Here is a 14,395-nt window from a genome sequence, read left to right on the forward strand (position 1 = left end):
AGCGAAATGTTTTCTTTGAAAGTATAGTGAATGTGTTTTCTTAATGGGAGATGGAAATTCTTATGGTTCGTTTATTAGTTCACTCATTTACTGTTTTATGTTTTTAACCCTTGAGCTGTGCTGAAAATCCTTCTAATTTGGTGTTCCCAGTTAAAAATGACTGGCCTTTTAAAGATGGCTGGTAAAACTCTCATTATGCAATCTCATCACCAAAACTTGGATTTAATCTTTTTGTCAACTTGTTTCAATTAGCACAGGTTTTGCATTTCTTTTTGGGACTAATGGGTTGTGAGTGGCTGATCTGAGAAAAGTTTGACAAAAAAAAAATCGACTTTAATCCAATATTTGGTAAAATATGGCACAACAAGAAATGTATACGCTATTTGTCGTCGGCCAGACTTTTTTGACCAGGAACACCACAAGTGTAGCAAGGAAGGGGGGGGGAGACACAGTGTGAGCAAAGTCAGTATGTTTTAGTCCAATACAATAACATTAGCTAATATTTTCTGTACATGTTCTAGCAAAAAAAGTACATCTAACAACAGTCACTATAGGAAATGGAATAACGTTACAGCCATTTCGTATGATTAGGCAGTCTAGACTTTTGGGAAGTGATTAACAACAGGAAATTATTTGCCAAGATGAGTGTAGCCAATCACGTTTAAGAAAATCACATAACCCATGCTATTTTTTATATATTCTGCAAAGTAGTGTGCATTTTTTTAGGAAGTCGCTTTGGTTCCATGACTAAGCGGACTCCAGGCAGCTTCTTCAATGAAGTATTCTCTTTCATAGGTGTTTACACTCTTTATGGTGGAACGCAAATACCATTGCAGCTCAACAAGAATAATAGATTTTACATGCAAATAGTCATTGATACAGAAGAAATGCCCTGATTTCTTTTTCACTGCTCTAGAAAATTAGAAATCATTGGCACTATTAAGAGACTTACTAGCATACCCAGCTTGGATTGGAAGACTTTTCGCCATTTCCTGTGCTGATTTGTGGATCCAATTTAATGACAGAAAAAACACTCAATGAAGCTGATGCTTTGTGATGTAAACACACTTAAAACATGCAAGTAGAGTGTGGAGAACATTGTTTGTATCACACACGAGATCTCAAATTATAAAGAAAAGTTTATTCTGCATTAAATTGGAATATTTTAAATGTTCTTGTTTTTATTTGTTACTAAACTGAATGTATAAAACAGAACAAGTAAAAACTAAAATCTAACATTCTTGCAAAATACTTTTTGTGATACGCAAGTACAGAAAACAAATCTGCTTTCATTCTACATGGGTTGTATTACAATCGATTTTGAAGTAACAAAACAACAGCAACAAATGATACACAAGAAAGAAATGGCACTGTACAAGTTGCTAAACAAAACAAATGACCATTTCTGGAATGTCCTCATCTCAAACTGATGGGTCAGATGTCTCTGTCTCTGTCTTGTTCGTCTCACTCTCCCATTTCTCCAGAAAAGCCTGCAGGTTTAGATTGAAGGTATCAATACCCTTCCCCGATAGATGAACCCCATCTGGTCTGTAGAGTCCCAAACTTGGCCTTATGTTGCTGTCGCTCAATGTAGAGCCACCAAGTTCTGTCATAATTCCACATATGCTCTCATTAATGGCCATACGGATAATGTCCATTTCTTTGCTGTCTTCTGTACCCCTCCAGGTCTGCCGTGAAAGGATGCTGGACCACACCAGCAGGCATTCGGGGAATATGCTCTTCAGTGAGGTCATGTCTTTCTTCACAGTCTCAATAAAGGCCTCTGGATCAGTTGTGCTTATGTCATTTCCACCCAAGTGGATTATAAGCACATCAGGTTTGGGCCAGTTGTCTTTGAGCTGGAGCAGCAAAGGTACAAGCTGTTGCCACGTCATGCCCTGCACGCCCTTCCACAAGATGCGTACTGAGTCTGGGTGCATGCCCAACTGCACTCCATACTCAGGGGAAGTAGCCCTCTTCTCAGCCCAAAACACAAGAGAGTGGCCACATATCCACACATTCTTTATCTCATTGGGGGTACTTTTACCTGTAAATATGTTACAATATAGGGTGTGCATTAACCTCGACAGGCTTGGCCACATGAAAAAGTGTTTGATGGTCCTTAATCTAACATCATTTCAGGACCTACAAAGTGATGTTTATTTGGGTGTACAGCAATACACAATAAAGCGCTATATAAAATGCATAATTCATTCATTCATGTTTATTTATCAAAAAAGACCTGATCCTAATCCTGACAAGCCTCATCTAACAAAGAATAAAATGGACTAAAAGTAGGATTGATCTCATCTACCATCTGATCTGCATCTATTATTTTGTGAGAACGCATGTCTACACTGAAAGCGACTGGCATTGAGTTGACTTGAGACTGTCTAAACTAGCGGCGTTGAAGCTGATGCCCCAACTACACCCTAAATCTGGGGTAAATCCCAATTTATTTTCTAAAGAACTCCAGTGGTTTCAAAATTGATATAGCATGAGTTATGTTAGAAAAGCACTCAATTTTACATTATGCTACTTTTTCTATAATTGCATCTACCTATTCATAGAAGCAAACCACAACTCAATTAACCACAACTACTAATTAAAGGTGCGTTCACAGTAGTAAAATTTCCATAAAATTTCGCAGGCAAAAAAGTCAGTCGTCTATTATCAATAGTATAGATGTATGAAGCACAGTTCACACAGAAGTCACTTTAAAACTAAGCAGCTTTCTGTTGGTCAACCCGATGTATTAGAGTGGGGAAATCTTTCGCATTTGGATACCAAATGAAATTACTGTTTTTTGCAAGGCGATAATTAACAAAACAGTAAATGTGACTGCAACTTAACAGTTAAAATAAAGTAAGATTTACAGTGGAGATCAAAATTAGAGAACAACCTATAATTAAAATGCAGTTCCTTCCCTGCAAGCATCTCTTAATCAGCCTGCAATTTTCATGCAGAACAATGCCCCCGTCACACAGCAAAACGGGTAAAGCAATTCCTTGAAGCTGAGAACACTGAAATAATGAAATGGCTGGGCCAGAGACCTGATCAAAACCCAATTGAAAATCCTTGGTCACAAAGTTATGGCTAAGAAACCCACTACAGTCATCGAACTGTGGAAGAGACTGGAAGAAGAGTGGACCAAGATCACACCAGCGCAGTGTGAGAGACAAGCGATGTCCTGCGGCTGCAGATGTGCTGAAGTCATTCAAAGCAAGGGCCTCTACACTTCCTACCAATTTCTGACAGCTGTAACCCTCCAAAATTTTAGTTGTAATCTCCTTTCGTGCTACAGTGGTTACTGTTCTCTAATTTTGATCAGTGTTTTCCACAATAAAAATTGCGGGAAAAAATTGTTAAAAAATTATATTGTCAAACGTTAGTAGAACAGTGGTATACCTAAAACTAATATTCCTACAAATTTTGAGCGATGAAGATTAACAATATTTCAGAAAATCAAAAATCAAGTATTTATAGCTTGTTCTTTAATTTTGATCTCCAATGTATGTCTGAACATACAGATACTAGAATGAAATTTTAAATAAAGTGAAAAAGATAAGTGTCAGGAACATATCTACAATATGTCAAAGGAGAAGAAACGGGACAATGTCAATGGAAAATACTGTAATGCTGTAGATACAGTAATGGACACTTTCGTTGTGTAGACCACACCACTGAACATATTGCAACAAATCTACTTTTAATGAAACCCAAGTTTTACACATCCAGTGCAGACATGCGTAAGTTTCGAGCTTGCTCTCTAATAAATGCTATACTTTAGAACATAAAAATCACAATTTAAAAACTATTACCACTGTCTTCACAAATTAATCTAGATTCTAATTTCAAGGTCTGCTATTCAAAAATAACCCATTAATCCTAAAATGCTGTTTCCTCATCTCGTGACAAAGGACTAGGTTTCTTTCTAAAGCTAAATCATGATCCCTATCGTCCCTATTATGATCTGAGAGCTAACTGAATCACTTTTTTCTTGGAAACAAAGATTGTAAAATTTTGGCAATAATCCTGTTTGCAAGGTAAAAGAATAAGCAAACTAAACAGGCAATTGCACCTGAAGCCAATAAATGCCTGAACCTAAAGACTCTGGAAATAATAATACCTGGAGCTGAATTCCGATTTTGTCCACGTGAACGCTGGGCTTCCATTTGCTGCTCTTTCTTCAGCTTCATTCTCTGGTTAAACTGTTCAAGCTGCCCAGAGCACAATTATATAAGAACAAAACTAAATGTGCTAAAACAATCAGTAGATTTATCACAGGTTTAGAACATTACAGATGCTCTCATAAGCTGAAGACAATAAGCTCACAGCAACATTGTCCTTGGACAGCTTCTGATATTTGCCACATCACAGAATTACAAAGTATGACATGAGTATAAATTTAAGTATAACATCGATATTAAGAACCACTGAACAAAAGATTCCACATGTGAGAAGTTTGAAGAAAGATGTCATACCCGTTTCTTCTGCTTAGCCTTGATGTCATCTTCTGTTATGGTAGCAACCTGTATGTTCTTGGCTTCCTCCGAAGTTTGTTTTTCTTTACTGTCCTCTTTAGGTTGTATGGTAACAAGTGTGCTGGCAGGCCCTGCTTTATCTGTTGGAACTGTTTGGACTGTTTCTATTGTTTTGAGGCACCTAACAGGCTTTGTTTTTATAGATTCAGTTGGGATTTGACTAGCCGCTTGGGTACAGTAAGCAGAGGCCATTGTGGAGAAGTGGAGAGGGTTGGGGATAGGTGGAGGACCATAGGGATGTGGCATGGAGAGTGGAGGAGGTCCATAATATGGACTGGCCATTTGTGCAGTGTATGAACTATAAGCAGACATCATATGTGGCACCATAGCTTGGTGACCCATAGCATAAGGGGATGGAGGTAAAGTGCCATAAGGGTACAGACCAGGGGCCACAGAACCCCAAACATGTTGATCACTACTTTGATATTGCGAATATTGTGAAGCTGAAAAGGTGGAAGCGGTGGAATTTTGGGCATACTGGGAAGTGGCAGGCTGAACTGTGGTTACAATGGTCATTGGTTGGTACGAAGCTTTAGAAACTGCTGTCGGCTCGGGTTCGCAAGGATCTTGTTCGTCGGTTGCTGGTTTCAAATTCACTACAGTTCTCTTAATGCTAGTTAGGTCTACATCTTCCACTTTGTGCTGGTCTTTGTATTTTACAGAGTCCTTATAACTCATGTAAACCTTACGATTTGAGGACTGAGCTGGGGATACAGATCGGAAGCCTTCAGAGTCTGTGGAATCTGCCCTACTACCACTACCCCTTTGCTCAGGTTGACTCACTGATTGCTCCCTTTTTTGTTCAAAGGAGTGAGTAGGCGCACTATGAGGTTTTTTTGTCTTACCATACAACCGCTCTTGCGTCCTGTCTGCTAATTTGCTAACCTCTGCTGTGTCTAGATGAAGTCCGATTGTTTGAAGAAGACTCTGAATTTTTTCAAAGTTCTCTGACTTTCTGTTTTTATCTTCACTGCTTTCTTCAGACTCCTGACGAGCTAAGCTTTTGTCAAACTTACTATCAGGCATCTCTCGGTCCTCTACGTAAGAGTGCTGAACATTTGGACTGACTTTCTGGTACTCAACAGACTGACTACGCTCCCGATATACACTGCGTTCATCTGTGTAATGTTTGTGTTCTGTTGCATACAAATCAGTGTCCTGTTCATACTGATTCCACTGCTCAGAGAACTGATTTGGATCGTCTTTATGGGCACTCCAGCTTTCTGGCACCATCGGATGCCCATATGGACTCTTCTTCTCAGCTTTTGCAGTAGGGTCTACACCATACTTCATTCCAACAAGCCGAGAAAAGCCACTACCGTCCTGAACAGCTCTTTCATGAGGCAGGAGGTCATCTTTGCTGGGGTCATTCAAACGGGTTTCAGTCTTCACTCGTTCTTGGCCAGATTGTTTTCCTATTAGGGAAGGCTGGTCATAGTCTTCCTCTTCTTTAAAAGGATCATATATCTCATCCATGAAGGGTATGTTTCTATCTAATTGTAGTTGAGTGGGTTTCTGGGCATTTATTAAAGTCAGATCCTTTCTAGCCTCTTGAAACAAAGAGTTAACAACACTGGTGTCAGCCTTGTTGAGAGCACTAAGGAAGCGCTCCATTTGAGTTGAAAGATTGCGCTTTGGATCTGATGTTGAAGTCTGACTCGTAGAAGGGTTACTGCTCGGGGGATGGTCATGAGGCAGGCGAGATGATGCCCTGTGTTGGTCATTCTGAGAATTGCTACCTTTAGACAGACTGGAAGATTTCTGGTCATGCAAAGACCTTGAACTAGACGCCTTAGTGAGTGACTGTGGGATAACTGGCTTGTTAAAAGGGGGTGTTTCAGTCATTTGTGAGGCTGCTGAAGAAGCATTCATGATCCGGCTGAATAATCCCAACATACCGGGATGAATGGGTTGTGGATTTGAGGACCTGTTCAATGGCAAAGGTGCTGTCTTCTGAGAAGTCGGTTTTGTAAAGGAAGAATCATCCTGACTTGGTTGACCATATTCATCAACTGAGGTTTTGTCACTCTGCAAAGCAAAAATACAAATAATTTTTTCACAAACTACTGTAGCGACAGGTAGCCTTTCTTAAAACATTTTGCACACTTTGGCTTCCAATAGCACTTTTCCACCATTGATCTGAAAGGTTACTGTTCATGAATTAGTTCTGTATCAATCCAGGCACGATGACATGGATTCAGTTTCCATTATGGTGTATGTGACCAATCGTGAGTTGCTAAAGCATTTACATCAATACTGTTCTCCTGTAAAGAGTTCGATACACTAACCATGCTGAGAAGTGTGGTAAATGTACCATAATGAACAGTGTTGGAAATGCTGCTGATACCATACTCACCATGCTCAGAACTGTTCAGTCAGATGGTGGAAAAGGTTTTTTTTTTTTTTTTTTTTTTAAATAGTATTTTTATAGTCTTGCTGGGACATTCAGCTAAAACCAGCTTCAGGTGGTAACTGGTTCGATATGGTTTCTAGATGGTCCAAATTAGCCATTTTATGATCAGTCCGAAGGACTGTAGATGGATGGGTCAACCTTGGTCAAAATCAGACATGGTAGACCACCATAGCTGGTGGGGTTCATAATCGAGCCAACTACCAGCAACTACTTAGCTACCATGTTTGAAAACCCAGTTTCACCACCTTAAGCTGTTTTTTCCACCAAGGAGAGCTAATCTATATATCTTTTACAATGAACAAACCTGAGATGTTACAATCTCTGAGCGTTTCTTCAAAATGGACTTTTTCGGTTGAATATCAGGTTTTATTTCGGAGCTCCATAAGTTCCCTTTAGACATTACAAATTGGTCCTCTGTGTGCGAGTCAAACTTGTATTCTGCTTCCATTTCCACCTTTTGTTCCAAGGCAATTATCGCTCTTTTGCGTGCTATTGACTCACTGAGATCTTCTAATTGCTTCTTTTTTCTCACCAATTTTGGATCCTGAATCTGAGTTAGAGATGTCTTTTCAGACCCTGCAGTGGTCAAAGTCCTCTCAGCAATACTTTCAAATGTTGAGTAGCCAGGTGTATTTGAGCCAAAAGCGCAAGTCTGTTGGTGGTATCCTATTTGCATCTCTTGACTTTCACTCTTTACAAAAGGAGCAGCAGTTTCCTTGCTTGCAGATGCCTTAGAGAAGATAAGAGACAGTGAGATAGGCAAGAGAAAATAAAATATGAAACAAAACCTAGGAGCCCATGTAGAAACAAACCTGAGATTGAGAATCAGTGTGAGGTTCAGACTGTTTCTTCAAGATGGACTTCACTGGTTTTAGGTCAGGCATCCAAATGTTTTCACGATGCACATGCTCATAATCAAATGTTGTAACTCCACTTTTTCCATCCTCAGGTTCAATTTTCTTTGCATTGTGCTCCATAGCAACAATAGCTTTCTTACGTGCAATCAGCTCGTTGAGTTCCATTAGCTCTCTCCTTTTTCTCAATAGTTCATCCTCTACACTGTCAGGGCTTTTAACTTTCTTTTTGTCGCTTGGATCTTTAATGCTGCTTTGTTTCGCATAGTGATCATATTTGTCGGCAGGGCTGCGGCTTCTCTTCCTAGCACTCCGACTGCTCCTTTCTCTGCTTCTGCTGCGACTCCGTCGGGATCTCTCTCCGCGCTCTTTGCTCCGACTGCGGCTGCGTTTGAATCTGTATCGGCTGTCCCTCCTCTCACGGCTGGAACTTCTGTGCCTTCTGTAGTAGCTCCTACTTCTCTCTCGGCTCCGGCTTCTGCTGCGACTATATCTGCGTCGACCACTTTCTCTGCTTCTGCTCCGACTATACCGACGTCGACTATTCTCCCTGCTTCTGCTCCGTACTCTATCACCTTTAGTGCTTTCTTGTTTAATGACACTTTCCTTCTTCAGATCTTTTGCAGATAACATATATGGTAAAGTCTTGTCTTTTCCCTTGTTTGGCTCGCTAAAGATCAAGAAATTGTTAACAAAAAAAAAGTTTCATAAAAATATATTACATGTTGTAACCTGTTTAACATTAAGACAACATAATACTTCCTCCATTTAAAAAAAAAAAAAAAGATCTGTGCTGAAAAAATAAATTAAAATACATTGTTTGTGCATAACTTGTACAAGAAGTTTTAATTACAACAAAAATACATAACTATTTATAACAAGTGAGAATTTTTACAAATGAAATGTTAATCAAATGTTTGTACACATCATTCTTAATGGCAAAGACTCAATAAGATGTATTATTGAAGTAACACTATATATATAAAACTATCATCATTATATATTGATATTTACATTATGTTTCTATATTATCACATTGCAGGAGCTTGACAACATAAGATTTATTTTAGCAATGTTTTTTATTTAAACTAATAATTTAACTACTCTCTTTCTGTCAGCCATACTGTATTTTGTATTCATGAAACCAAATTACTTAAAGGTGCTGTATGTATTTTTTTAACTGTACTAAAGCATAATAATGCAATAATGTGTTTGCAAATATTTAGAAAACATGCTAAGTTCACATACTTGTTTCTTCAAATAACACTACAGCCAGTTATTATACTTTGAAATGTGCTTTCCGTGTCTGAATATCTGTTTTTGTTTTGGTCTATGTGATTCCACTCACTGCCAATTCACCCAGAAGTATTTAGACACCCTAGGGTTGCCATTTGGTGGAGAACACCATAGAAGTCAGCAAACTAACTGGGTCAGAGATCACAGATTCTACCCGACCTAAAAAGCCTCAAAATCCAACTGACCAGAGGAATATTAAAAAGCAGATAAATCAACTCGTCAACTTACAGTGTAAGGCACATTGCCTATCATTGTTGGTTGAGCTTGTTCTATGTTGCACTTGGCAACCCACGTGAGCATCGAGTTTTGAATTTAGACTGCAATACTCATTTCAACCGCTAATTATACATGCCACAAAAATACATACCGCACCTTTAAGTTTTACTTCCATTTTTTATTTTTGCTGCAAGTACTCCCAAAGGTGGATAAAAGTAACTGCTGTACTCCATGTGAATAGTATTGGAGCACATTTTCGCATTGTGACAAAACATCTCACTTCAACCTATGACAAAAAGACGACTTCGTGTTTTACTCTCAGACTTACTGTCAAACGTAATGATGCGCCAATGGAATTTTTGAAGAACATCTGCACATTTAACTAATAGACTGACCTACTTACTCATGATTTACTTACTCTACATCCACTGATTCACTGACTTTGTCCTCTGTTTTGACCCCCTCCTTGATTTGGTCTTTCGGATCCTTCAGCAATTTGATAGTCATTTTCTTCTGCAGGCAGCCAAGCAAATGTGGCAGAATCCACATTTAGGGATCAACCAACCCATGGAAAATGACTAAATTGATCATTTATTCTATAAACTAGGGGTTGCACTGACTAGTTGATTGGTTCTAGTTATTACTAGTCATTATTCTGCAATGCAGGCATTGGATCTTTGCCAACTAGTAGTGGATCTCATGATTTTAATGCAACTTATTCCATACATAGAATAAGCCCAACTGTGTCCCAGTGTTGCTGCATATCATTCATTATCTGTCACGGATAAATATATTCATAATTAAGAAAAAGGAAAAAAAAACAAAACAATAATAATCCTAAGCGTTAATAAAATCACATTACAGTCGACCCTAAATAAACTAAGCAAGTGGGACATGTTTGACCACTGATTCTGCAATGTATTGTGATTCAATATATATATTGACCCACCAACTAATTTTTGGACAACTAGCAAAAACAAGTATCTGTGCAAGCCCTAGTATATAAATCTTACAATGATATAAAAGTTATGTACTGCACCTTCTCTTTTACTCCAAATGCCTCTAATTTTGGTGCAGATGTGAAGACGTTTTCATTCAGCCTTCTTATTCTAACAGCTTGTTTCCCCCCTTCAGCTGCTTGACTCTTCAAATAGTATAACAATTACATCAACAAAGAACTGGACTGACATACCAGCATCCAAAATGTACTCTCTACTTTTCCAGCAAAAGCCAGAAACTTCAATAACAAAATACAGGGCAGGAGAAATCTAGCAGTTACAAAAGGTTCAGGAACAAAATTTGTTACTGTAGTAACACTGAAATGATCATGATGTTTGCGGCTCTAAACTTACCGGTACTAACGTAAATTCAACCTTCTCAGACAAAGTGAGTTTGGTGTCCTCCATAACCTCACTTATGTCAAAAAATAGCTGCGGGTCCTGTTGTGTCTTGATGAACCCAAAATTATCATCCAGCTTGACAACAAGCCCCTAATAGATGGAAGCACGGCATAAGCAAAAATAAATTGTAAAGTTATTCATTGCCTTAAAGAACATATTTCGCCCAGTCCAGTTCCTGGAGACCTATCTCTCTGGAAACTTCTGCTCCAAACCTGATGAAACACAACTGAACCAGCTAATTGAGATCAAGAACCTGATAATTACAGACAGGTGTGTTTGATCAGGGTTGGATCTGAACTCTGCAGGTAGGTAGATCTCCAGGAACAGGCCTGTCTTAAAGATTAGCTGTAATAAAATGCAGCACCTCACTGGTTCTGATTCTTCTACAAATGCTAAAAAGCAGGGATGCACCAAAACTTCAACCACAGAAAATGCAATAAACCTGTCATTTTTGGAAAAAGAAAACAGGCCAAAATCTTTGCCAAAAATATGAAAAGTGATTACATTCTAATATCAGAAACTCTGAAGAAAAATGCACAAGAAATGATCTATTACACTGTAAATAGTGTAAATGGCAGCATATTACTGGACAAAAATCCTGACGTGTACCTGCTCTGAGGTGTGAAATTCAAAATGGACAACAAATGTGCTTCAATCACCCTGAAGTCTATGGGAAATACCAATCAAACGTGACTGCAAATTCAGCTGATATTTCCTAGCTCCAAGCACACAGAATATTATGAAGAGATACACTTGATGTGAGTGCACACAAATATGCACTGGAGCATTTCAAAATCTCAGATTTTCAGACTTTGCAAGAACTTTAACTGTTAAAAATTTCTTCAAAAGAGTTAACTGAATAAAAAAGTTCTCACAGAGTTAAAGCCAGCACAATTCAATAAAACAAGCTTCATGGATAAAGGGTTTTAGCAGAGAGAACTCATGCATGAGATATTAAAGCAAGCATAAATGACTCTGCGATCAGAGGGATGTAACCCTGGCCAAATCTGCCTATGGACCTCGATCAGCAATGATGCCCTAATCGTCACCACTAGCACACGATTGCTGCGTTCCGTTTGTACTCAGAAGCTGGAAATTCAGAGTTCCCAGTAGGAACTTTTAACTGGAACGCCCTACCAAGTCAGAGTTCTGACTCGGAATCTCGGAGGAATCAACAAATTCAGAATCAAATATGGCTGCTCAGTGCATCAACAGAAGAGAAACAGTAGTAATATATTGTTTATTGGCACTTAAGTTTGTCTGTGTCTCAAACTCAGTTGTGCACACAGTACTATCCAACCTCTATTTGTGGATGTGATTCTATGACGTTATCTGTGAGAAATACTACTTTTGTTTGTTTTTAATCGACTGGTATTGCTAACAATGGACGCATCTGTCTTTGTTTTTCCTGGCTTCTCTACTGGAACTGAAACATCATTCCCAACTCCAACATCCGACTTCCGATATATATAGAATGCAGCATATGGCTGCTGTCACATTATCCAGGTGGATGCAGTGCAATCATATTATCATTCTTCATTTTGGTGCATCCCCTATAAGCTTATTTATTTGCGATTAATGCCACTTTACATATAACTAATGTCTTACTATTTCCTATGTAATCTGTCTGAGGAAGAACATCAATGCTGAAGACCTACTGCACAATGGTCTGTGAGGTCATGACATTCGTGTCCTACAGAACCACACTGACCAACAGTGCAAGTATGCAAATCTTGGGCTATTTTCATCTTCGAAAGCTAAATGCTTAATGCCAATTTAAGACCAAGATATGGTGCAGCTGCTATTCAACTACTACTACTACTGCTATTTCTAAACAACTACCTAAATGCCAAATCACCATGGATGACCACAACTGAAAAACACTTACTATCTTGCGCTGCTCTTCAGAGTCTGTCTGGAAAGTTTCTGGCAGGATCTCTACGTTGACGGCACACTCATCCTTAGTTACACTGTTGGTACAAATGTTGAACTGGACCTTGTCATCAACCATCATGGTGGCTTTTGTGATCACGTCACCTGACCTAAAAGATAAGCGCTTCTCTGTGCCCTCCACTGTGGTGGCCAGAAGACCCAAAGTGAGCTCTTGATTGTCCATCTGCTCAAAAGAAAAAAATGCATAAATAATTGAAACATGACTGCTTTGAAAAATAGTGTCATGATCAAGGAGTAAAAATGACATTAAAACCTCCCACACTGATTCTATAAATATTTGCGAAACCATCCATGCATCCTTTCAATTCAACATGCAGGGCTCAAGGGGACTTTCCAAAAAACACTCTAATGTTCTCAAAACTATGAATTAAACTAGCAGCTATTGTGTTTTACATGCATTTCTAGAAGCCAACTGTTCCAGCACTTCAGAAAACAAAAACTCTACAGATGTGTAGATGTAGAGCAGAAGTTCTCATCTCCAATCAGATGTTCTCAAACAACAAAGTAGAGAAGATTCATGAATGTGAGGCTATAGTAAGTCTACCTCACACATCATAAATGGAAATACAAAACTATCACCTATTCCTGCAGTTTTGGGGATCTAAAGATTTAAAGTGTCATAAAACATCATTACAGTCTTACATTATTCTTTATATGATTCTAACTTCAGGACAAGTTTAAATTCTCCACAAGTAGTATGTATTCATTGCATTGTAATCGTTTATCAAGATTATTTTCAGGTTCTAATGAGAGACTTTTTGTGTTCAGGTTGCAGGAGGGTGAAAACCTACCACTTTTTCTTGACTTTGGCTTTTCTTTGGGGCGATTTTGGTAATGGTCCCCTCGTATATCTCACTGCTTACGTCCAAATCTTGAGAACCAGCTTCTGAAGTCACAGGCTTCCACTGCAGATAAAGACGTAAATGCACGTTTAGAAGAATGTGAAAATTTCCAAGAGCACAAAAGTTATCTTCAACAAGACAGCTGAGAATAAACAAGGCCCTAGTCTAAACTACCTTGTCTTTGACAGGGGTAGTGCCAGATGTATTGTCCTTTGCGCCGGAGATATTTTCATTGCCTTTTGCTTTTTGATTAAAGGTCTTAGGCAGCTTTTTGAGTCGGACGGCCTTCTTTGTGTCGTTCACCTTCAATACACAATATATGTATATTATGAAGCTTTGAATACAAAAGTTTGAATACAAAGAAAGATACAATGTGTAAAAAAAGAACCTAATAATTTTACTCACAGTCAAAATGGTTAGTTCCACGTCATCCAAGACATTCAGCTCTTCATCTGATAAATTGTCAGTAGCAGAGGCCGTCAGGCTATCATGTTTCTCTGTCATGATGGTCACGGTTCCATCGCTCTTATTAATAATCACACCCTGGCGGCAAAATAATAACAAATACACATTTCAGAATCTGCAAAATGTTAATTATTTTACAAAAATAAGAGGGATCATACGAAATGCATGTTATTATTTATTTAGTACTGACCTGAATACAATTTTTTCACATAAAAGATGTTTACATATAGTCCACAAGAACAAATAATAGTTGAATTTATAAAAATGACCCGTTCAAAAGTTTACATGCCTTTACATTGAGCTGTGTTTTTTTTTTGTTTAGTTTTTTAAGTGACAGTTGTTCATGAGTCCCTTGTTTGTCCTGAACAGTTAAACTGCCTGCTGTTCTTCAGAAAAACCCCCAGCTCCTCTC

At 38.5% G+C, this 14,395-nt stretch overlaps 1 protein-coding gene across 1 annotated transcript in view; it reads right to left on the minus strand.

Moving 5' to 3' along the window:
• Positions 1–417: 417 nt before the first annotated feature.
• LOC107669562 (uncharacterized) overlaps positions 418–14,395 on the minus strand; it is a 42,027-nt gene continuing 28,049 nt past the window's right edge. Inside the window, 12 exon segments of the mRNA XM_074186942.1 lie at positions 418–2,047; positions 4,130–4,220; positions 4,485–6,572; positions 7,262–7,687; positions 7,770–8,481; positions 9,742–9,836; positions 10,363–10,467; positions 10,676–10,813; positions 12,612–12,839; positions 13,468–13,581; positions 13,693–13,821; positions 13,924–14,061. Of these exon segments, the coding sequence (XP_074043043.1) occupies positions 1,422–2,047; positions 4,130–4,220; positions 4,485–6,572; positions 7,262–7,687; positions 7,770–8,481; positions 9,742–9,836; positions 10,363–10,467; positions 10,676–10,813; positions 12,612–12,839; positions 13,468–13,581; positions 13,693–13,821; positions 13,924–14,061 (4,890 nt within the window). The 3' untranslated portion in view covers positions 418–1,421.

This window comes from Sinocyclocheilus anshuiensis, unplaced genomic scaffold (assembly GCF_001515605.1).
Source record: "Sinocyclocheilus anshuiensis isolate Anshui unplaced genomic scaffold, SAMN03320099.WGS_v1.1 scaffold460, whole genome shotgun sequence".
In the NCBI taxonomy this organism is placed as follows: Eukaryota; Metazoa; Chordata; class Actinopteri; order Cypriniformes; family Cyprinidae; genus Sinocyclocheilus; species Sinocyclocheilus anshuiensis.